Here is a 25,865-nt window from a genome sequence, read left to right on the forward strand (position 1 = left end):
CCTAGAAATGTTAAGGCTGATTATAATTTAAAAACTAGTTCATCAAACAATTTTTAAAAAAATATTCATGTCTATTAAATTCCTCAACAGTTCTTTAAATTCACTAGGTCTCCATCATAGATCTTTCCATATTGGGGACCTAATGAATTTGAAGGTACGTTAGTTCTTATTGTTTTGATCCATGCTCAATATTTCTTTCCTTTCAGTTATATCTATTACTACTGAGAGCAGGCAGGGTCTTGGAAGGAAAAGTTTAAGGATGTTGTTAAATTTTGATTGATTGATTGATTATTTGCTATAAATCATTTTCAGATCCTAGTGACCAAATAGATAAATAGGTCAAGACAATCCATCTTTAACCTGCACATTTAGGCTTCCAACAGTGCATTCATCACCACAGTAACTGAGTTCATCCATCTTCCTTCTGGTTGTCCTCATTTTCTCTTTCCTTCTCCCTTTCCCAGCATTAGAGGCTTTTCCAGAGCGCTAGGTCTTTGTATAATGTGTCTGAAGTAGGATAATTTGATTTTAACAATACTTCTGTTTCTTTTGGTATTTGTCTAATATGATTACTTCCATTTGTAGGTTTTCTTTTATAGCCATAAATAGCAGTGTAATGTAACAGTAATAGTGATGTTTATTCAATCAATGACCAGCAAAATTTAGAATTAAAAGCATGGAATTAAAATCAAATGAATGAAATAAGGTATTATTTTAGGAAAGAGTTTCCATGGTAAAAATATAACATACTCTATAGGTAGTCCTTGACTTACAACCAAACTTGGGACTAGAATTTCAGTTGCTTAGTCAGTTTTGAGTCATCACTTCACCAGCTATATGTTAAACGAATCATATAGTCAGTAAGCAAATCTGGCTTCCCCAATTGTTTTTGCTTGTTGGAAGCCAGCTGTGAAGGATGCAAAGATGCTGCAACTGCATAAATGCATGCTAATTGCCAAGCACCTGAATTGTGATCATGTAATTGTGGTGCAACAACATAACTTTGAGGACAGGTCATAAGTCACTTTTTCCAAGATCATTGTAACTTTAAATCATCATTAAATGATCATAAGTTGAGGGCTGCCTTTTAATATTATGTTAATTATCTATATAAGTATAAATCTAAAATATTACAGTGTATGAAATTAAAGTACATGTCAGCTAAAACAACACAATTAACACATAAACCTGAAGTGGTGAATAAAACAGGAATGGTTATTCCTGTGGCCAGTTATGCCTTATTTATGTTGTAGCAACACAGAATTTATCTCCTACACAGGTAATGAAAGGTTTTAAATCGTCTAGAACAGACATGTCAAACTCGCGATGTCACATGACGTCGCGCGACGTATCGGAGCTTTTTTGCCAATGCCGGCAAAGGGGTGGGCGTGGCTCTGATATGATGAAACCGGCCCGTGGGCCCGCAGTTTGACACCCCTGGTCTAGAAGATAGAAATTGTCTATCCTTCCTGAGAATTTGCATACTAGGGAGAAAATGTAACCAGGCCTAATATCCCTGTAGGATTTGCATTATAATAATACAAGAAAAATGGATTCATCCTCCTTGTCATCGCATAGGCAGCTACACTTGGCTAATGGGTTTTTGGAATATCTGCCTTGCAGCAATGTAGATGGTAAGATACTATGTCTGGTTTGGGGAAAAATTTGCAGCCTGGGAAAAGTTAGAATGTGTGAGTATTTTTCTGGTTCCCAAGTGTTCTTTTTTAAATCCAATTTCTGTCATATTAGAACAATTTATTAATTTCAGTCTAGAGCTCCACATTCCTTGTTCTTTGGGTGAGCAGTTGTTTAGCTTGGTCATATCCTAAAGAAATTAGGTATAGTGTGGAGAACCTGCATAATGTTAACAGCAGTTCCATGGCCTGTTTCTAGGAGAATGAAAAGTTTACATTAAAACGAGAGGGGTTCATGTTGACCGGAAAGTATTGGCTATTTAACCAAAAATTTATTATGATCTTCCAGGCTCTTATTTGGATTATAGGCATGAATACTTACCCATTTTACTATTTTGTTTGGTATAATGAGGATCTCAATAATTTTGTTTGCATTGATTCCAGTATATTCTTCTTCACATAGATTACTCCACTTGTGCACTGTATAAGATTTGGCCAATGATTTGCAGGAATTAATTATCCTCCGCTTATGTAAAAGGAAAGTTCAGAAGCAGTTGAAAGTCTAAGGGCTAACAGCACTGCAGAATTCTGGTGCATATTGCAGGTTCCTTTAGACTAATAACCACCCCAAGGTATTTAAATGTAGCAACCTCTCTGTTCCCTTCTACTGTCCAAGACTGTTGGATAGCTCTCTTAGCAAAGACCAGAATTTTAGATTTCTCAAAATTAAGAACTAGTTGATTTTGTTTGCTGTACCAAAATATTGCTGGCATTGCTCTTTTCAGGACTTACAGGAATTTGTGAAATTATAGCAGTAGCATCAGTGTAGAGCAAGGTAATATATTTTGTTATTTTATCTACAATTTATGTAGATGGACTTTAGCATACTCCATGATCTCTAAATCAACTACAGGTACAGTGGTACCTGGGTACTCAACTGCTTTGAAACTCATTGAATTTGATATTCAATGCATTTTGATGTGAAACTTTTGTCCTGGTACTCATGATTTGTTTGGTACTCAACACACAAGCTAGAAGTTGTCAGTATCAGCTGCTTTGTGACTCACTACGTTATTCCTTATGGGAAAAATTTGTTTGTTACTCATTGTTTTTGGTACTCATCGCGCTTCCTGGAACCAATTAACAATGAGTACCAAGGTACCATTGTAGTAATTTATAACATCACAACCTTTGTATGGTTTATCATCTAGAATGTGTGTATTATTGGATAGTCTGATGACTTGCCTATTTAAAAAATAACAATAGTTATGGCAAAAGTATTGCAGTTATATAATACACATATTTAAAGATGTGCCTCCTATTACTTGAAATACAGACTTCCTTGTTTTCATCTTTGGATCTGCTATATATCTGAGTACAGATGGCAAGCCAACCTATTGGAAACCAATGCAAATTAAATATTCCCTGATTACCATTAAATTGAATTCTTCAATTGCATTTGGAATGATTACTGAGAGTGTAGCTGTGCTGTTTCATCCACTTCTGCAAAAGGAAATGGATAATTTAGTTTAAAAACCCTATTTAGCTGAAATCAGATATACTGTTGTCTCTTCTTACACAGCCACTCTGAAAGTGCACAGAACATGTCCAGTTTCATAAACATATTATTTGAGCTTTGAATTGTGTATGCCTCCCACATTAGCCACCTGAGACTTCTGACTAGACATTTGGGAAAACAACAAGCACAGATTGTTCGGCCTGTATTGTAGTTCACAATTTTTTGTCTGCCCAGTTTTTTTTAATTTACTGTGTCTTATGTCTGAGGATAATTCAGAGTCCACAGTACTAAAAAGCAGTGGCTTTTTCATTACATATAGGTAGAAGTGTAGGTACAGGAAAAGGTATAGGTATATATAGGAGAAGGTTATAATTTCCACTATTTTAAGTATTAATTCATAACTCCTGCAACTGCATTTCAAAGCTTTACTAACTATGCTACAATTTTTCTTGATTGTAAACTTAATTTATATTCACTAATTGTAATAGTTGCTCAACACTGAAACAAAGGATTAATGCTTTTAATTACTCTTTCAATTCATGTGATGGTTGTATCTGTGTAACTTTGTTCTTCTACTAGTAATTTTTAGGCACTTTCTCCCCTCCCTCTTCTTCCCTTTAGGTAGCTAAGAAAGGTGGATTATAACATCTTAGCTATTGTGTGGATGCTCTGAAATGTTCTCACAAGAAAAGCTAAGCAAAACCTGTCCTGTCACCAAACAGAAAATTACAGCTTCTCTGGATTCCTAATACAAAGAGTTATAAATAGTATAGAGTAGTTAAGATAAAAATGGCCAATCGGGTGCTTATTCTAATAAGAAGCATGTATTCCATATGGAATTGTGTATACCTGGCATAAATAAATAAATGATTCAGTTATTTAATGATAGTTCCAGGCTACCCACACCATTTCCAGCAGGACAGAAACCTATTGTAATTTTATCAATTTACCATTTCTGTATCTTTCAAAGGGGGTAGTTTGTCCTCATTCCATAGCTTTCTTTATTGATCATTAAGTTATTAAGACCTGATACTAAATTTGGGAGGGAGGGAGGAAAGGTAGTTTCTGATTCTTCCAGCTATCTTCCCATAAGTAAACTCAATTGAGAAACCCGCAGGAAGTCAGAAGTCTGTCCTGCTCCCACTGCCTTTGGTCTGTCTGTTTCTTTGTTTAGTAAGGAAATACCTCTGATGATGACCTAACAGAGCCTGGGTTGTTTAGAAGATTATAGCAGGGAAAAAGTCCTGCCTGAGCAGGGGGTTGGACTAGAAGACCTCCAAGGTCGCTTCCAATTCTATTATTATTATTATTATTATTATTATTATTATTATTATTATTATTATTATTATTATTATTATTATTATTATTATTATTATTATTATTATTATTATTCATCACACAGTCGGCCAGATGTTCAGACTGGATTTGAAATTTTTGTCTACCTATCAAATCCTTACCAAGGACCTGGGATAGGCAGATGTGGATATTTGAATTGATGGTATTACAGATAACATCACAGGAGGGAAGCTGTTCTTAGTAAGGCCACCTTTTGCAATTGACTGATGGTGATTTGTCAATGCCAATGGTGCCCAAGTGGTGCTCCAGTTGTTTTGGAATTGCACCCAAGGCGCCTATTACTATTGGTACTATCCTTTTCTTGCCTTTGCCACAGTTGTTCTATTTCTATTTGTAGGTCTTTGTATTTTGCTATCTTCTCCAGTTCTTTCTCTTCTATTCTGCTGTCTCCAGGCACTGCCACATCCACTATCCAGACTTTTTTGTCTTTCTTGTCGACAATTGTTAAGTCCGGGGTGTTAACTGGTAGGTGCTTTTCTGTTTGAATTCTAAAGTCCCAGAGCAATTTAACATTTTCATTTTCTATGACCTTCTCTATTTTATGGTCCCACCAGTTTTTGCTTACAGGCAAATGATATTTCTTGCAGATCTTCCAAATCACCATTGTTGCTACTTTGTCATGCCATTGCTTGTAGTCAGTCTGTGCGATCTTCTTGCAGCAGCTTACCAGGTGGTCCATTGCTTCTTCAGCTTCTTTGCCTAGGCGCACTTACTCTGTTGCTGTCTTCTGAATTTTGACTTTGTATGCATTTGTCCTTCAGGTTTGGTCTTGTGCAGCCAGAATTAGTCCCTCGGTCTCTTTCTTCAATTTTCTTGCTCTTAGCCATTGCCAGGTCTTGTTATTATCTGCTTTCCCAGCTATTTTTTTTAATGTACTGGCCATGTAGTGCTTTGCCTCTATTCTGTTCTTCATTTGGTCTTTCTTGTAGGCCAGTTTGGTCTCTCCAGTAGTCAATAAGCCTTCCTGATATACTAATTTCAGTGCATCTTCATCACTGTCCTTCAGATATTCTTCCAAAGCCATTTTTTCTTCTTCAAACATCTGATGTACTTGCAGCATTCCACGCCCACCTATTTTCCTTGGTAGATAAAGTCTGTCAATGTCACTACGTGGATGAAGGGCATGATTCATTGTCATTATTTTTCTGGTCTTCCTATCCATTGCTTTTAGTTCTGCTTGAGTCCACTCCACTATTCCAGCTGTGTATCTAATGACTGGAATTGCCCAGGTGTTGACTGTCTTTATGGTATTTCCTCCATTGAGTTTGGACTTTAAGATCTTCTTCACTCTCTTAATGTATTCACCTCTAATCTTTTTCTTGATTTCAGTGTGCTTGATGTTGTCAGCTTGAAGGATGCTTAAGTATTTGTAGTAATCTTCCTCATCCAGACTCTTAATGTTATTTTCCTGGGACATCTTGATTCCTTCAGTTTTCGCTATTTTTCCTTGTTTGATAGTGTGTGGCACATTTGTCCAAGCCAAACTTCATTGCATTATTATTATTATTATTATTATTATTATTATTATTATTATTATTATTATTATTATTATTATTATTATTATTATTATTATTAATAACAATAACAATAACAATAATAATAATAATAATAATAATAATAATAATAATAATAATAATTATGAGACCTGAATAGGCCCTTTTAATGTTCTTGACATAGAACAAATGTAGCTTGCAATTATCTTTCTCTAATGATTTTGGATTTCCCAGTCTAACTTAAAGACCGGGGTTATCATTGTGGTGTCCTCCTATAAAAATATTTTATTTTAATTTTGTTTTGTTTTATTTTAACTTATTTTTTGTTCATTTCAGAAAACATCAAGTATTGCAGCTAGTGATGAATAAGTTTTCTGGAGGAAACTGTTGTTGGCTAATTATGAATTATAGCTTTTAAATGAAATATTATTTTAAACCGTTTGTGAATTTCCTATTTATCAAGAAACAGCAGGTCTACAAATTTCTTCCAGCTGGGTTTTTCCCTAGAATAAATCTTGGTTTTTGATAACCTCTGGGGGGTATAAAATATGGGATTTATTTTAATCTGAAACAAGATCATCGTTTTGTTTCATTTTTTTAATGCACCAAAATAAGTGTCAGACTGACCTACTACTGAAGACAAGTATCCGTGGCTTCTGATAACATATTCTCTCACTGTTCTTCTTTGCTTGTCAGTGAATTAAAGAAAAAACCTCTGACATCAACAGCACAATATCTGCCAAGCAAGCCCAGAGAGGTTTCCACTATGACAGCTGAACTGTCTAAGACCCTTCCTGATGTTTTATAACGTTTCTCTTCCAGGCCCACCATCTGAATATAAAATGCAAGTGTCAGGCATGACACCTACTTTATAATCTCTGTAAAGCAAACCTTTTCATAAAAATGTGTTGACAGTTCAGAGATTCAAAGTCAATTTCAATTCAAGCCCATGTTCTGCAACTCATGTGAAAATTGAAAGCTGGTGATTTTTCAGCCTATAGCAAAGCATGGAAAATAATTTTTTTTTAATATATATATATATATATATATATATATATATATATATATATATATATATATATATATATATATCATTCTTTTTAGTATGTTTTGAAAACATTTCTTTTGAGATGTGGCAGAGATTGATTATCCAAAGTGGTTAGCATAATCTTTTAGAGTAGTTTGTAAGGTTTTGTTTTGCTTTATTAACATGTAAATGTTCTTGAAATATCCTTTCTGGGCATAATATTTGCAGAATCATATATAATTCGTAGGAGAGATCTGTCTATGTGTGAACATGAATCCGATCTAAATTAACTTGCTCATGTTTCACTATGAACCTAAAATTAGCTATCTGTTATCAGTGAGTATTTTTTGTTATAAATATGGAACAGCTGTTTAGTATATTTGAGCAATTGCTCTGGATAAGTCTGAAGCAATCGGTTTTGGTTGATCGGTGCAGATTAATCAAGTGCAAATTAATCAAGAAGTACTTCATTTAGATTTTCTTCTAATCTAAGCCATTCAGCTCAATGTAACAATTGCTACTGTTGTTCCATATTTGTAAAGTAAATGTAACCTAGAAGAGCCAGTTTGGCCTAGTGGTTAAGGCACCTGGCTAGAAAGCCGGAAATGGTGAGTTCTCTCCCATCGTAGCCATGAAAGCCAGGCCTTAGGTTTGTTGCTCTCTCAGCCTAAGAAACTTCAAGCATGGTTGTTATGGTGAGAATAGGAAGAGGAAGGTGTGTTGGATATGTTCACCACCTTGCATCATTTGTAAAAATAATAAAGGAGGGTTACAAATAAATAAAATAACTATTAAAATGAAACATGACTGTTATAATTCTGTAAATATATATTTTGCTATCTGTTTATTTCTCGGTATTGTTAGATTTTAAACTAAAAAGGCCAAAGAACTTGTTCAGGATCATTTCTGTGATACTGACACTAAAATTAAATGGGCAAATAAGTTTTCAGGGCAATATGCATAGCTTAATTTATTCAGTAAAAGGATATTCCTTAGGAAATTTACATCAGTAAAGAATTTCTGTTAATTGGCAAATAAAAATGCTGATGTATTAATGCTTTACAGATAATGAGGTCTACAGGGAATTTTTAATATTGGGAGGTTCCAGGTGAACTGTCAGGACTTTGATTAACCTTTTATATACCTATATAAACTTTCTGTCACCACTGGAGAACTGGAGAGGAAGCTCCAGCTTCAAGCTAATTGGGGAATGTGATTTATGACTGTTAATTGGAGGAGGGAATTGTGCTTTGATACTATATGCCCAGGGGAGGGGAAATCAGTTTTTGGCTTCAATTATGAAGTGCCGATATTATGTAAAAGATTCTTTAAGGTAAACAATGCCTCAAAGTTCTTTTGAAGAGTTTCATCTGTTGGAACCATGATACTTTCATTATTATTTTTTCTGGATTTGCCTATGGGGCCCAGTCTCAGTAAACATATTTATATTAGATTATATCCAGATTTAGTAATAATTGAATATATCCATTTAAATCTATTGTAAATGGGCAACTATCATGAAGTTTGTTTATTTTTGAGCAAATCAATCCATTATGATATTGTTTGTGAAGCATATTTTGTGTGAACCTAGTCAACTACCAGATCTAATTTCTACCAATTAATTTCCATGAGTCATACAACATTGTTCAATAACAGTTATAAATTATAATTTTGTGAATAGGGTTCAATGTGCATTTTTCTTAAAATTATTTGAGAATTAATTTGACATCTATTTTTTCTGCAGTTGTATTTCTTCCTGTTTTCTAGAAAGGCAATACCTGGCATACAAATAATCAGTGAGCCATCTCCTTCATTCTTTGGTTGAGCTGTAAGGAGACAGAATATTGTTTTATTAAACCTTTTGTTGACTCAGAAATTCTATCAAATATTTATTATAGAGTTATAAAGATGGAAAATTTCCCCCAAGTAGTTTGAGATGCTGTTCCAACAATTCATAGTTGTCTCTTGAAGTGTCTGCAATCTCTCTGTTTGACAAGTTTCAATTTAGGATATTTTCATGACAAAACTGAATCCAGTAGATCTCTATTTAAGTTACTGCATTGTGTGCCTTTGTTCTTATAGCAAAAATCTCTGCTTCATCCATGGCTGTTAAAGGCATGATATCATTTTTTGGCTTTCTGCTTTTATTTTATTGCACTTAAAGCTAAACAAGTGTTGAGTTGGTAGACCCCTTGGCAAGAATGCTATAACATAAAGCTGTCATAGCTAGCATTTCAAGTACAGCAAGTTCTTTTTGGGAGAACAGCAGAGAAGATGCACATGAATATCATCCAACTATGACTGAATTCACAAGTCAGATGGTGATTTGGTTTGTTTGGTTTAGCAGATCATATTGTGCAGAACTATCTATTATGAACTGCGATTATATCCTAGCATGCCCCAGTAGTTATGCTTTATTTCATGAAGCAAGGCATAGCATAATATGAAATGAAATGAACCCAACCAGAACAAGCACCAATATGCAATAACTGTAGTAATATTTGGATGCATCAAATGCCTTTGAAATGGGATGGAAAGGATGTTGAGCATTTTCTGGAGCAGGTCCTCTGGAACAATATACCCTTCGAAGTATGTATACCTTCCAGTTTTGTGGCCTTTTGGAAACTGTGAAAACTTGATTCTTTTGGCCTTTGGAGATTAACATATCATGATACCACTCCTTAATTTGCTAATGTTGCATTTTAATCCTATAATAATTTTGCAGTTGTATCTTTTCTTAATTTCTATAAACCACCTAAATAAATTACTGCACCCATTGCCCTAGTACTATTTCCAAACTTCTTTTTCTAGTTTTTTAACCTTCACTGTTTCATTAAATTGTTTTATTTCTATTGTTTTACTTTGAATTATGATAGATTATTTATGATACATTTATAGTAATTCTCATTATTATTTCATTGATCTTTACAAAAGCAAAAGTTAGGGCAGTATTATGCTGATAACATATAATAAAATCCACTAACAAACTTTTGCTAGAAGTGACATTTCTATAAGAGATGCTTGGAGGAAGGACTATATGTCTTGAGGTATAGTTGACAAAAGTTCCTATTTCCCAATATTTTCAGATTTTCTTTTCTAAAGATATTGAACACTGCTGCCAGAGATAAAAAAATACTTCTATAAGGACCAAAGTTGCTTTTTTCAAAAGACAGCTGGACTTTCTTGGTTTTTTCCTTGAAAATGTTTTGCTCCTCATCCAAGAAGTTATTTAGTTCCCTTGTTCAGATGAGAACTGAAAAAGCTTCTTGAATGAGAAGCAAAATGTTTTCAAGGGAAAAAACTAAAAAAGTCCAGTTGTCTTTTGAAAAAAGCACTTTGGAACAACCATAACCTGCATGATTGAGAATCTCCTTAGAACTCTTATAACTTTGATTAATATCTCTTACTGTTATTTTGGCAACTCCTTAATAGTTATGGTTTATTCCTCTCCTTCAACTATAGTTATGATGTATATTGAACAAGATGCTGTTGGGTTCTTACTATTTAAATATATGTTTTTCTGACTTTTGAAGAGTCTTTCCTTATGTTTCTTTTTCAGAAGAAAAATCCCTCACTTTTTTTTGTTTCAGCATCCAAATTACTTGAAAAACTAGGTGGTCTACCTTTTTAAAAAGCCCTCTCCATGGCCCCCATTTGAAAAATACCTGCAGTTTAAATTGTAAGAAAACCATGGTAACCAACTGCAGTAAGTTTTGTTGCCTCTGTTATGTCAAAGTGTTGCCTCTAACAAAAGAAGCTAATGGCAGCATTCAGAGGACTCTTCTCATGCAACTGCTGACAACTTAATCAATCTATTATTATTATTATCAGAGTTATTCAAGCAGAGGCAGTGGTGCTAGCATTTCTCATAATCAGTCCTTGAGCCAGATATAATTTGCAATTTGTAGCATTTGTATTTTGAAACAATAATGCATTTAAATGTACAGTGCATGAAATTAGAAGCAGTATGGTCCAAAGATACATTGGAGAACGGCCACTACCTGAATGTCCTCTCTCAAATGATCTTAAGTGGGCACTGCTAATTTAAGAAGGTCATAATACAATTTTATTAGCACCTAATTTAATTCAGAGTTGTTACCATCAAGTCTATTTGATTTCATAGACTAGATAGTAGAAATTGACTGACTTTCTGCATATGGTGGGGTTTTTTTTTACATACACAGCCCTTTTGTGATCTTTGTACGGCTTAAGTATGACATTAACCATTGATGCTAATGTCCATTTGTTTTCTAAAGCTAGTTTCAAGACTCAAAGCACTCTTTTTTTTAAACTTTCTTACTCCAAAATCCTGATAAGCTTTTTGCATTTAATTTTTTTGATATCTTTGTAAATGGTTCTTTCCTTTTAATTTAATCTTTCCCAGATTCAAGGTACACTCACACAGGTGGCATTGGGTACACTGTGGCTCTGAAGATCTCTTTTCACTTTAAATTTGCTCCATTTTAGCATGCTTTAAAACATGGGTCAATCAGATGTCCTTTTAACAGGCTTCATGCAAAGCTGTAGGCAAGTTATCTTCTCCTATGGCTCTCTGCCCTCTATTCATAGATTGCCTACAAAATCTCCAGAGCTGCTTCCTCACTGCCACCAGCATCAGGAGCACCACCACCACCATCATCACTGGAGCTAATATGGGTAATCTCGTGGTTTCTCCTTATCCAGTGGTGGCGAACCTATGGCACGGGTGCCAGAGGCGGCACTCAGAGCCCTCTCTATGGGCACACGTGCCGTCGCCCCAGTCCTAGGCCTTCAGCTGGGTTTTATAAAACCTTTTTGCTTTAGGCCTCCACCGCCGTGTGCAAAAACAAAAAAGGTTCAATCAATCAGTCAATTTCAACTTCTCGCGGGGAAAAAAAAAGATCTTGCAAAGTTGGAATTGATTGATTGAACATTTTAGTCCCACCCAGTCTGCCGTGACCACCGCAGCCACGCCCACTCAATGGGCCACACACACCCAGCACCCGATGATGCATAAGTGGGTTTGGGGTTGCAGTTTGGGCACTCGGTCTCTAAAAGGTTCGCCATCACTGTCCTTATCCATACAAGCTCCATTAGTTTGGGCATATCATCCAGATATCAGATTTTGTTTTTGTCTCTGTTGTTTTGTGGAGGCATGCTAGTCTGCCATATTTCTGCCCAGAATTTGACAAGATATGCAATAAAGCACATTTGAATATTGCTAGCTAAATGCTGCATGACATTTTTTGCTAGTGGCTTAATAGTTGTCTTAAATCCTTCAGTTTCAGTCTTTGTGGAATTTTTAAGTATTTACTTAGCTAACACAATCACAAACTTGATTGGATAATACTGATTTGGAAAGAGAATATTTCTGAGAAGTATTTCATAACAGAGAAGTAAGGATGTGTTGCCCATTGTGACTGTATTATCTATTACAATGAGTTAAAACTATTTAGATCACCAAACTTTGATCCCTCCCGACCCCCCAGCCCGCCTCCCAGGATAAACAAACCATAACTAAGATTCTTTCAGAATTCAAACCAAGATAGATAATCTGATCCTACCAAGACTACTAAATGTGCTTGTATATTGCATTCAGTATTTCTTATTTAGCTATTCCTAACCAATCCCCAAACTGTGTTTGATTTTGTAAGATTTCCATTAAACTTCAGTGCTCTTTTTCTGTGGTTGCTCTCATCACTGCTGATTACCAAGACTCTTATCTCTTAATAGAAGCTTTTCTGTTCCTAATCTTGCATCTTTGATTGAGTCATTGAAGTAGCAACCCTCTGTTTAACCCATTACAGTTTGCTCCTCTTTTGTATTTTATGTAAACTTCACTGACATCAAAATGCAAGCCTGATGGCATGAATTTGTGTGGTTACTAAGGCATAGAGATCTGTAAGTTAAGCAATAACTTTTAAGAAAATAATAAGTCTATTCCAAAGTTCAATTATATAGCCATAATGCTTACGGCTATTGTCATATATGCATCTATTCACTTTTAAAATATGCTTCAGGCTTGTTTATATATATATATTTCAAAATACATATCAGTTATACATGAAATAAAAAAAGTTAAAATGTATTTAAAATATGAGGAAAGCATAAATTGAGGCAATCAACTGTCATCCACCACATAGCACATATGAAGACAACAAGGATAAAGTTGTTTAATTAATCATATTGCAGCAGTATGATTAATATCAAAAGTTAAAATAAAGGAGACTAAAAATGCAATTTCTTGGCAGTAAAAAAGACAGTACAGTAGAAGCAAGGCATTACTGTATAGCAGTGGTCTGCAACTTTTCTGGCACCAAGGGCCAGTTTTGTAGAAGACAGTTTTTCATGGGGGGGACGGGGGTGTTTTTGCATGCAACCTAGATCCCGCACAAGTGCAGATGAAGCTTTGCTTGCTTAACTGCAGCTTGTGTGGCCTGGTTCTTAACAGACTGCAAATCGGGTGTTGGCTATTAGAGTGGCTATTGCAAAATTAGGGGCTATCACTCAGAAGAATTTACCTTGAATAGTCGCCTGCCCATTTTAGCCTCTAGGGCTAGGCAGAGTAAATCAGTGTATCCAAAGAAGAAAAAATTACAGATACATGGAAAATTGTGAATCTTGTGAATTGTGAATTCTTGATCACATCCTTCTAGAGATATAGCTTCCTCAAATTCGGATACCACAAAAGGGATATATAATAGTTCCTCCTCTTGTTCCTTTGTTTGGATGACTTGTTCCCACATCTTTTTACCTTGCGTTTTTCCATTCTTCAGCAACTGGTTGGCTAGTTGGTCTACTGTTATGTCCATATGATTTTGCTGTGGAATAAGCTGTACTAATTCTTGATCTGTATAGAGGTAATTTCAGCCATTGAATTGGAATCAGAAAAAGACTGAAAATTATGTAATGCTAGCGTAATAATGTTTCAAGTTGCTCTTAAAACCTATCTGAAATTTTGAATCCTTTTTGGGACAGCAGTACATGCCACACATTTCAATATATTTAGTGACAAGTGACTAGGAGGTAAAGAATTACTACAGCTCATTCCACAGCAAAATCATACAGACGTAACAGCAGATCAAGTAGCCAGTTACTGAATAATAATCTCCCTTCCTTAAACTCCTAGGATCTGATCTGTAAGTGGGGGACAGTGGAGTTTCCCAGGGTTATGATTGTTACAAAAGCAACAATCCTAACTGATCCATAGAGCCCAATCTAATGAACAGGTTCTCATATCCAGTAGTCTGTGGGCAGCACCCCTGAAAGCCAATAGACATTCTTGGATGACAATTGCCACAGCCACACCTCTATCCTGAGATCTGGCTGATGCCATACCCCAAACCCAGCTGGGCAAAACTCTGAGATAGGGATGTCTTCTGGGCTAAGTCAGGTCTCAATAATACACATTACTCAGTAATACACATTACATATATGGATGAGAGCAGCCTTCTTACAGGCTAATCTGATGTTAAGCAGCAGTTGCCCAAAGCCCATGCTCTGAAGGTCTGCTGACCCAGGGCATAGGGGAGAGCCTAGGAGGAAAGATTGCAACACCAGAATAAGATACTAGGGCCACATTCCCTAAGAGCAGCCCATACTCTGTCTCCTCCCATATTTCTCCCTATCCATCCCTATCAAGATGTTTTGACCATTTAACCCCCGAAAAATCCCTTCTCCTCCAACCCATCCTGAGTGACTACAAGTTGGAGGAACCTCACTCCATCATTCCCAATACCCAACACATCCCTGGGACTTGGGTTGCTTCAGTTCATACACCTAGTTCCACTGGTATCTCAGATAAAAGTCTTGAGCCCAACTAACATGACATCTCAACCAGGTAGCTCCCAATCAGACTTCTCTTGTTGGCCTGGTAGGACTACCCCATTTCACCTTCAAAAACAAGGGTTATTCAATTGCTACCTCCATGTCCCAGCTCTCACCTGGGCAAAGATCAAACTGATCCTTAATAGGGAAGGATCATCCTACAAAACAAACTGAAAATCAGGCTATCCACTATCACACCCAAATATTTAAAAAGTAGATGGGCATTGATAAATCCAGCCACAAAAATGACTGCAATGCTGTCTTTCAGAGCTCATATCGAAGGGGTAGGCAAAATATCCACTCAAAACGTGCAGGGGTAAACACAACAGCCTCAAGCATAAGTTTGATTTAGCACACTATTCCCTACCGATTCCTGCCTCTGTCATTGCTAAGTGTTCTGATATAAAGTTAACCATAGGAAGGTAATCCAAAAATCTCGTTTTGTGTCTTGGAACAGACAACTTGGATCCAGACTTACTTGTATCCTCTCCTGCTGTCTTCTCAAGTGTTTTGTATTCTCTTAATGTTCGGGTGAGTCCTAGTGTGTTCTTAAGCACTCTAGGATTTAAACACCCCCTGGTTCTTAGTTGCCAACTAGGAGGAAAACTCAAGCTTAGTAAGTCTTAACTTGCCTGCCAACACTGAGAAAAAGGACACACACAAAGGACACATACAATCCACTAACAGAATCTCTCCCTTTCCTGGATTCAGTTTTTGGCCCCAGTCCAGGCAATTACTGGCAGGATCAGATGGAAAAAGAAAAAGCTTAGATTAAAGTTCAAAGCAGATAATATTAAATATAGACATCTTTAGAATTGTTCATTTAAAAACTGATGGAAAAATGTGTCACATATGTAATCTTTTTGTCTGCATCTATTTAAATCCTGTATCAAAAGGCCAGCCCCTATCCAAATGATGCATGACGTTTGGTAGACCTCTAGAGGATAAAGGTTTCAATAGTTTTGGTGTAATTGCCAATAATGTCTTCTCCATAAACACTTTATGATCATTGTTAGCTATTTTAACAGGGCATTCTTGTTTCCTTCTACGGGTTATGCAGACGTCCCCACCATGCTGTCTGCCAAATGTTTTGGAATGTATTCCAGTCATCCCTTATTATTGGCTGTGCTAGCTGAAGACAATGAGAGTTGCAGTCCAAAACATATGGACATGGAAAAGCTCACCTAATTAATATGTGGAATGCATAGCTTTCTTGAATTATTGACAGTCATGTGGAAGTTCTGTCTGCCAGATTAGACAATTGCCAGATTTTATGTAGGACATCAATCATGGTATTTGGCATTATATTTTTTGAGTTTTATTTAAACATACCCTATTTAACTATTATGTCCTTTCTGGAATATCAATTAGGAAAAGCATGATCACAGCTAGAAAAGATAGAGCAGAGATAGGAATCCTCCAGATGTCGATGTTGTTCAACTCTGACCAGCAATACAAAGGATGGCCAATTGGAAGAGATACCGGAAATTTAGCAATATATGGAGTGCCCCAGAATGCCTACCATTATAGAAAATGAGGGAAAATATTATCCAAATGGCTTCAAGCAAATTAAAATAATCTCTTAGAATAAACTAAAATAATTATAAATTATGAATAAAAGTACGAGCCCTTCATGTATTGAATTATATCCTCCATTTTCTCCAACATGACCACTAACTCGTTAAGAACGATATTTTTAGTCCATTAAATGACAAGGTTTCCAGATTTGAGTTAATTACTGGAAATCAGGTAGCATATAAATTTAATATGTGATAATGCTGATATAACTAAATATTTGGTTGGTCTGGGCTTTTTGTTACTATTTTTCATTTTCAGATGAAAAATGGTTTCTTCTGACATAGTTCTTAGGATAATTGCTTTCTTAGTGTATGACGCATCTGGTACACAAACACATGCATTTACAAGTAAATATAAACCTGTGTTCCCCTCCTGTCATTTTTGTGAAAAAAATGTATACTGTGGTCTTTTAAATCTTGAACCCCTACCAAGTAACCATAGCAACCGACACCCAATTTGAGACAAAAGCCTAGCAAGTCTGTTGTTTGGGGAGACATATTTGTAGAAGATGGTGACTAGAAGCAAGCAAGGAAGAAATAAATTAACAAAGATCAAGGAGAAAAGAATGAAGGGGAAGATGTTTCATTATGCTATCGTGTAATCTAGGAAATATTTTGAATTATAATATTTAGTATGCACCAGACACCCCATTGAACATATTGTTAATAAATTTATATCTAATCTCCTCCATGCTCAAAACAGCTAGACATAAAATACTCTGGTTAAAACTGAAATGTCATTCATTAAACACTAATTAGATAAAAGCATACTGTAACAGATAAATAACTACTCACCTGATTTAAATCTAATTTTGTATCAAATCAAGCTTAAACTCTTGGTTTTCTACAATTATTAGATTGCCCTGCAGAAATCTAGAAGCCTCCTGAATTCCATGTTCAGGCAACCATGTTCAAGAACATTCTCTATTCTGAGGAAGCATTCTTTTATTCATTTGTTCTTCCCCTTCCCAAACCATCTTTTTAAGCAAGGAAAAGCAAGATCATATTTTTTTCCAAAGATTTTGTCATCAATCATGGATAATAGAAATTAAACTTTGTTGAAAGCTAATGTTAAGTTAATCAGTTTTTTAGACTTTAGAAGATGCTTTGCAACACGTTAGTAACAGGATAACAAAAGAACAGAGTTGAAAGAGATCTTGGAGGTTATCAAGTTCTGCTTGAATAGGAGACACTATATCATTTCAGACAAATGGTTGTTCAATCTCTTCTTAAAAACCTCCAGTGCTGGAGCATCCACAATTTCTGAAGGTAAGCCATCTATTGGTTGATTGTTCTCACTATTAGGAAATTTCTCCTTAGTTTTAGATTGTTTCTCTCCTTGATTAGATTCCATTTATGATTTCTTGTCTTTCCTTCAGGTGCCTTGGAAAATAGTTTGACCCCCTTATCTTTGTGGCAGCCCCTCAGATATTGGAATACTGCTATCATGTCTCCTTTAGTCCTTAAACTAGATGTATCTAACACCTGCAAACATTCTTCACATGTTTTAGCTCTAGCACCTTATCATATCCGTTGCTTTTTTCTGCATTCTTTCCAGAGTCTCAATATGTTTTTTATATTGTGACCAAAACTGGATGCAGTATTCCAAGTATGTCTTATCAAGCTTTGTAAAGTGGCACTAATACTTCACATGATCTTGATTCTAGAAAGATCTTGACAAACTTGAACACTGGGCCTTATCCAACAAAATGCAATTCAGTTCTGAGAAAAGTAAGGTTTTACTCTTAGGGAGGAAAAAACAACAACAAATGCACATGTATAGAATAAGTAGCACCTTGCTCAACAGCAGTAATTATGAGAGGGATCTAGGAGTCCTAGAGGACAATCTAAATATGTATAAGGATGAGTGCTTTAGCTGCAAAAAAAAAGCTGCATCAACAGAGAGATAGCATCAAGATCACATGAAGTGATAGAATCGCTTTATACTATGCTGATAAGACCACTCTTGGAATACTGCACTCAGTTTTGGTTACTATAATACAAAAACAATGTTGAGACTCTAGAAAGAGAAGAGCAGCAAAGATGATTAGCGAGTTGGAAGCTAAACCATATAATGAACTGTTGCAAGAACTGGGATTATCTAGTTTAATGAAGAGAAGGACTAGGGATCGCATGATAGCAGTCTTCCAACATTTGAAGTGATATCACAGAGAAGAGATCAACCTATTTCCCAAAGCACCTGAGGGCAAGACAACAGTAATGGATGGAAACTAATCAAGAAGAGAAGCAACCTAGAACTAAGGAGAAATTTCCTGTCCAGAAGAAGACTAGACTAGACTAGACTAAGATAGGACAAAACAGAACAGAACAGAACAGAATAGAATAGCTTTATTGTCACTTTAAATGTACATTAATTAGCATACATTAAAATGAAATTTTGTTGCATTCAGCTCTCAAAAACATACCATTATGCATATACCCACATACACACACATATATGACACAGAGAAACATCACAGTCTATCAGAAGCGTTCTAGGGGTGTAGGGTATAGAAAAGGTTGGGAACCACTGCAATAAGCCTTTGGCCACCCAAGCCCCCCCCAGGGTGATTCTCTTTAAAATTATTTGCAACAGTTCTAAAGGAAAAAACAATTGTGGCCTATGTTTGTCAGATTTCTATCAACATTATTTTAGCTGCTTTTACACTGATTTCAATACCTCCAGGTTTTTTTAAAACAATAGTGATAGATGATACTTGGGACCAATTGCGTCAACCATGTCAGTTGCCTGTTAGAGTGATAAGAAAATCTCTGCAGGGAATTTGGATTAATTAATCTTTGGAAAAAGCCATCTTAGTTGGTTGCCTACATCAGTAGAGATTCTGAATTGAAGTAAACCAAAAGCTGTCTTTAAGTCCATATTAGTACTATGTATCTGAGACATCTCCTTATTCTGGTATGGGTTCACATGTATGGATACTTGATACACAACAATTGGATCCTCAGTGTCCTTCATCTCAGCTATCAGAGTTTTCTGAGACCTCAGATTTACCTAGAAAAAGTACTTCCTTTTTATTTTTTTTAATAGTGGGTAAGAAGAACTAAGATAACTTTGAGAAACACATTCAGTTCTAGAAAATAATTGCTATCACAGTGGGAAATAAATTCTAACTAGTGGCCTAACAAAAAATTTAATTATGTTAAGGAATTAAAGAGACAAAATTCATATCAGTTTGCAAGAGTGGAGAAACAGGTGTGTTTATTTTCTTAATTATACCTTTAAAAATACTTCCATGTTCTCTTTTGATATTTAATTGAGCATCTGGTTCTTCTTTTGGATCTAGTTTATGCAATAATAATTATATCAAGAATTCTCTACTAGATAGTTTTGGAACAATTCTATAATCCTTAAGTTGCGAAGAAGAAAACTATCCAACACTTTCTTAGTCCACTACCCCACAATTACTGAAAGTGGAAAAATAAATTGCAGTGGAGAATGGTGGTGGTGGTGGTGGTGATGAAGATGGTGATTTGGGTATTCATTAATATCTTATTCCTTAGTAGATTGCAAAAAGTTAAAATTGCCATCTAAAACGCTAAAGCAATGAACTTTTAAAATACAAGCAATTATAAACAGTAAGAAAGTGATATTAGAATCAGTTACTCCATTTTCTGCAGTTATTAGTTAGTATACTGTTAACTATATTAGTTAAGCATTTTGGGAATGACAAATATTTGCTATATTTAAGAATATGATTAGCAAATGCTGCTGTACTAAGGGCTTCTATTATTCCTTTTGCAAGGGAGTTACATATATCACAAATGCCTGTACCATTTTACAGAATTTAAATTCAAAAACATTTAAAACCTTTCTGAATATTATCATTAGCATTCTTTTTCATTTTTTGCCTTTTCAATACCTTTCTTCTATGATTACATGGGGTTATTATTTTACTTATACCTGCAAAGTGTTAAATATGTATAGCAATAGCAATGGTACTTAGACTTCATAGCACTCTCTGAGTGGTTTACAAATGACAGCATATTGCCCCCAACAATCTGGCTCCTCATTTTACGGAACTTAGGAGGATGGAAGATTTAGTCAATCCTGAGCCAGTCAAGACTGAACTCCTGGCAGTAGGCAGAGTTTGCCTGAAATACTGCATTGTAACCACTGCATCACCAGGGCTCCTATAGCTTATAGTGTAAACTGCCATCCAGTTTGATTATACTGTGTTTCCCCGGTCTTATTTTTTTTGTCTCCAAAAGAGGCACCAGGTCTTATTTTCAGGGGGTGTCTTTTCCATTCACCTTGTGGCAATGGTACTGATAGCCCCACCCAGCTGGGCCACTTCTTCTGTGGCCAAAGGAACAGTTTCATTCTGCAGCTGAGAACCAAGCTATGGATTGAATCCATAGCTCAGTTCTCGGCTGCAGAGGCCTTCCGGAAAGGTGTCTGACTACGAAATGCTAGCCGGGGTACTCCGCAGAAGAAGTGGGTTGGTGAGGAGAGGCAGGTGTCCATTCATGGAGGCCTGGTAAGTGGATGCAGGGCACCTGGGGCAGCTCCACCCCCACTCCCGCTCTAGTTTAGTTTTTATGTGTGTGCCTTGCCCCAAAACTAGGACTTATTTTGGGGTTGGTCTTATATTAGGCCCACCTCCAAAAATCAAGCTAGGGCTTATTTTCGGGGTAGGCCTTACTTTCATGGAAACATGGTAGAACAAAAAAGTTACAATAGGAGTTCAGTATTTTGACAGCAGCCTCGAGAGGTAGACTGTAATGTTTAAAATGAAGCAATATTACTTATCAAAAGAAAATGGTACATTTTGATAAAGCCTGAATTAAACTTCTCCGTCACTGCACATAAGGAATGCAGGTATCTGTCATTCCATAATGGTTGCATAGCTATTGCCTTTATATGTCTGCAAATGCTTATTTTGGCTAGGAGGCACTCAAACAGCATAACACAGAAAAGGAAGTTGGATCAGCCAACCTGCACATGCACCTCCACAAAATGCATAGTTGAAATTTGGGAGATGAGCGTATCGGCCCATCTGCAGCCATCTGCAATTTATGCTTAACTATTAAACCCTTCTCAGTGTAGGTGTGTAGTGACGACTGGACAGGAAACTCTAAATAAAGCCTAAGGGCCACATTTTCCCTTTCCAGAAGAAAAATTACTGAAATGTCTAACTCAATTTTTTTGCAAATATTTCCATTAATCATTCAGTGACTCTTTGTCCTGTAGTATTTATTCTAATTATATTTGTGAATGATTTGTCATACAGTAGTCCTCTCATTTTTAACATGAGGAGTCATGGCACAGTGGTTAGAATGCAGTATTGCAGACTGTCTTCAAAGAAAAAACAAAGTCCAGTTGCCTCGTGAAAAAAGCATCTTTGGGACAAATCTCTCATCATTTTATCACACTTCGGGGAATGCAGAATATTTTAATTTGCAACTTTTATCTCAATCTGTCATAAAAACAAATTCCTAAAGTAAAGTGCTTTTGTTTCAATTATAAAGTAATTATAAGCTGCATTATCTTTTTTTAATGCCTTCAAATATATATTGATGCCTGGCAACTGCCTGAACAAGTCCCTGCAGTTTTCTTAGCAAGATTTTGGAAGCAATTTGCCTGCTTCCTAGGGATGAGAGTGACTGGCCCAAGGTCATCCACTAACTAACTGGCTTTGTGCTAAATAGAAACTAAATCTAGGTTGTTTGTTTGTTTGTTTATATGAGTTATATAACCTCCCATCACACTTTTACATGTTTCTAGTTAGCTTAGAATAAAACAATTATATTGTTTTTGGGAAATTGGGTATTGAATATGCTATAAATCATGAAGTGGCGTATCATTTTTTTTATTGAAGGAGACAAGAAGATTTCCAATCTGTTATTGTTCATGATAAACAGTTCCAGGTTTTGGGTGGGGGAAGGAATTGAATTGTACAAATAAAATGCCATGCTTTATTAATTTGGCCAAAATTCATCTTTAAGTGAAATTCATGAGATGTAGATCGTATTCTATTTTTTAAAATATATTTATAATGCCAATATCATTACTTTCTCCTAAAGTTAACAGTAGTCTCAAATCATCTTTCAATAACACCTTATAGTGGATGAGGCCATGTTATAGTTTAAAATAGATAGCACTATGCACTTTTAGGACTAACTTTGGTGAATCAAATTTAATGCTGATCAGAGCTGAATAAAGTATCTATATTTCATACATATATCATATAAAAATAATTTATTCCTTAGATGTTCAAAGAGAGAGATTTTACATCTAGGTATTTTGATTAATGATAACAGCCTTTTGCATTTTATATGTAAATAAGTATAGTAACACAATACTTGGTTGCACATTTAATAAAACAACTTTCACGGGATGTCAATAAAATATAAGCGTTTTCAAGAATTGAAACTGATATTTGTTTGACAAGCAATTAGGTGGGTGCCATCTTACACCGAGGAAATAATTTTCTATGTCAAGAATGAAAATCTTACACAATTATCGATCATTTTGACAAATTAGAACTTTTATTTTGTTATTAACAGGTTTGGCAAACATCGAAAAGATGACAAGATTGAGAAAATAAAAATACAGGGAGCTGTTACTTCAGAAGAGGAGAGAATACGTATGAAACAAGAACAGGAAAGGTAGACTTTAATCTTTTACTTAAAACTTAGTGAATTTTTATATACAATATTTTTAGCTACAATATTTTAATGGAACTGGAACTCAATTTGGGTCAAATGACTTAGATACATGTTTTCTAGATGTCATGTAATTTAATAGGAGGAAGCAGAATTTATATCAGATATAACAAATTATATGACTATTCAGAGAATGATATGGTAACAAGGCATTATTTATTCATTCATTCATTCATTTAAGAAGGCAAGTGGAACTACATCTGTACCACAGCTAATTGTGTAGACAGTTATGAAAATATAAATATTTCTATAAAATTGAAATACATTTTGAATCTTTTTTGCTCAAATATCTTTGCATATCTTCATTTGTTGCAAACTGATTTTTATACCCTGACATAATTTGGATTTTAAAACTAATCACTGGAGATATTGTCACTGGAGATCTTTTTTTTTTTCCTGTTGTCCATGTGTTATGAAATACTTGGCTATAAATAACAAGTGTTTTTTGCTACAATGCTTTCCTCCAGATTTTTTATTTTGATTTTGTCAGATTATTTTTTTTAAAATATATTTTATTAGATTTTATATGGGTAGGGAAAAGGTAGGGTCGATGCAGGTACAGGAAAATCGGGATAAAAGGGACAGGGTGTGGATAACTACAGTAAATACGTAATTCAGCGAACAAGCTGTCGTCCGGGTCATCATATTAAGTATTATTGTTTATATAGTACTAGACATTTATAAGAATAAATCGGTATAGTTACAACTGACATTTGGTAAAACACTAATAATATTCCTTTAAATAATTAACATAGTTGATAGCATAACAACTATTTCCAATCATCAACCTTAATACTTAATATAATAAAACTCTAAAATCTCTTTTATTCTAACGTGTTTCAACCCACTGATAAAATTTTCCCCAGGTTTTATAAAAGATTGAATCTTCTTTCTCCTTCATCTCTAACGTTAATCTGTCCATTTCTGCACAATCTAGGATTTTCAAAATTATAATCTGATCTGATGGTATGTTTTCATTTTTCCAAAATTGGGCAAATACTATTCTTGCAGCTGTTAATACATGTAATATTAAATAATCATTTTCTTTGCCATAGTTAGATCTTAATATACCTAACAGGAACAGTTCCGGTTTAAATTCTATCTGGATTTTCATCATCTTTTCTAACCATCTATGAATCCTAGACCAATATTTTTTTGCAATAGAACATGTCCACCAGGCATGATAATAAGTACCCGGTTTTTGCTTACATTTCCAACATATATCCGATAAATTTTTAAACATTTTCGCTAAGCGAACTGGTGTCATATGCCATCTATAAAACATTTTATATAAGTTTTCTTTGTATGTTACTGCTTTAGTAAGTTTAATATTTTTATCCCACAGTTTTTGCCAGTCTTCTAATTCTATAGAATATTCAGATTTTGTCAGATTATTGTTCATCCAACTTTTTGCTTAGTTTTCCAGCAGACAATAACTTAACTTATGGATTTTGCCCTGTGCTTTCACATTCACTACACTTCATGGGTGGATATTTTGCAGAAGCTACAGAAGCTTAAATAGTTGAAATTTATGAATCCATTTGTGCTCTTGTGGACATATATGTAAAGTTGCAACAGTAATATTAATTTCATATTCACAATACATATGTTTGAACATAGGACTTGCAACATTACTCTGTCACTACAAGTACAATATAAAATCAAATATCAGGAAAATCTGTTTATCTTGATTAACTTTGTAATCATGTAGCAGTTACAAAATCCTTCTAAGTCCAAGATATTTTTACATTTGACATTTTTTAACACTGAAGCAAAATTCTAAAACGATATATGTTTTGTATTTTTGAAAACATGTAATTGAACTATTAAAAATCAGGTTGTACAAATCTATACTCATTAGACTTTGAAACTGATAAAGAAAAAAAATCAAAATTCTTCAGCTCAGATACAGAGCAGCAATTTCAGTTGAAAACAACTTCCTAGCTGAGCTTACAAATGCACGCTGAGGCTTGTTAGATGATAACTTCTTAGAAGGAGTTCTGTTTTGGTTTCTCCTTGTTTTTAATGTATAGGTCATTTAATCTCTTTACTTGCTCTTTATATTGCTATACCTTTAACAATGAAATACACTGGGGAAGCAGATTGGGTGTAATGAATTTACTGTATGTTGCAAAAATGCAACAAAAATCCACGGGGTCAGAGAGTAAGTAGATGCTCCATTAAAAAATCAATCAAGGCCACAATTATATAAAATTATTCTACCCTGACTCTATCATTTTAATAGTATTTTGCTCGCAGGGTATTTATCTCTAAGCCTTGAAAGTATTTTGTTCTCATTGATTAGAAGCCAAGCAAATTAATGTAGCTTAATTTTCCTTTGAATGAATTGAATTGAATTGAGAGACTGCTGTTTGGTTCAGAACCAATATCTTACTATAAATAGTGTAAAAAGCAAGAATCTCCTCAGTTGTTCCTGATGTGTTACTGCAAACCAAAGGAATTTTAAATATAATTGCTTAGATGTGCAATAACACGTTTATCAAAGTAAATATCATATACAACTACCTTGTAAGCATAGGACACTGATATAATTATTATTATTATTATTATTATTCAAATTTCTACCCCGCCCTTCTCCCAACGGACTCAGGGCGGCTTACAGCCATTTAAAACAGGTACATGATACAAAATACTAAATTTAAAATGTAATTAAAATAGAATATTAATTATTGGCCTTTTCTTATTAAAATTATTTTAAAACCAAATTAAGATAACCCTTAGGCCAGTCCTGCTAGCTTAAACAGC

General features: G+C 35.0%; 1 protein-coding gene across 1 annotated transcript in view; it reads left to right on the plus strand.

The window, feature by feature from the left end:
- The window catches only part of PARD3 (par-3 family cell polarity regulator), a 315,093-nt gene that overhangs the window by 172,383 nt on the left and 116,845 nt on the right, over positions 1–25,865 (plus strand). The window contains exon 18 of the mRNA XM_029283357.1: positions 22,941–23,042. Within this exon, the coding sequence (XP_029139190.1) occupies positions 22,941–23,042 (102 nt within the window). The remainder of the gene's footprint in view (positions 1–22,940; positions 23,043–25,865) is intronic.

The sequence above is a fragment of the Protobothrops mucrosquamatus genome, unplaced genomic scaffold (genome assembly GCF_001527695.2).
Source record: "Protobothrops mucrosquamatus isolate PMUCROS unplaced genomic scaffold, P.Mucros_1.0 scaffold61, whole genome shotgun sequence".
Classification (NCBI taxonomy): domain Eukaryota; kingdom Metazoa; phylum Chordata; class Lepidosauria; order Squamata; family Viperidae; genus Protobothrops; species Protobothrops mucrosquamatus.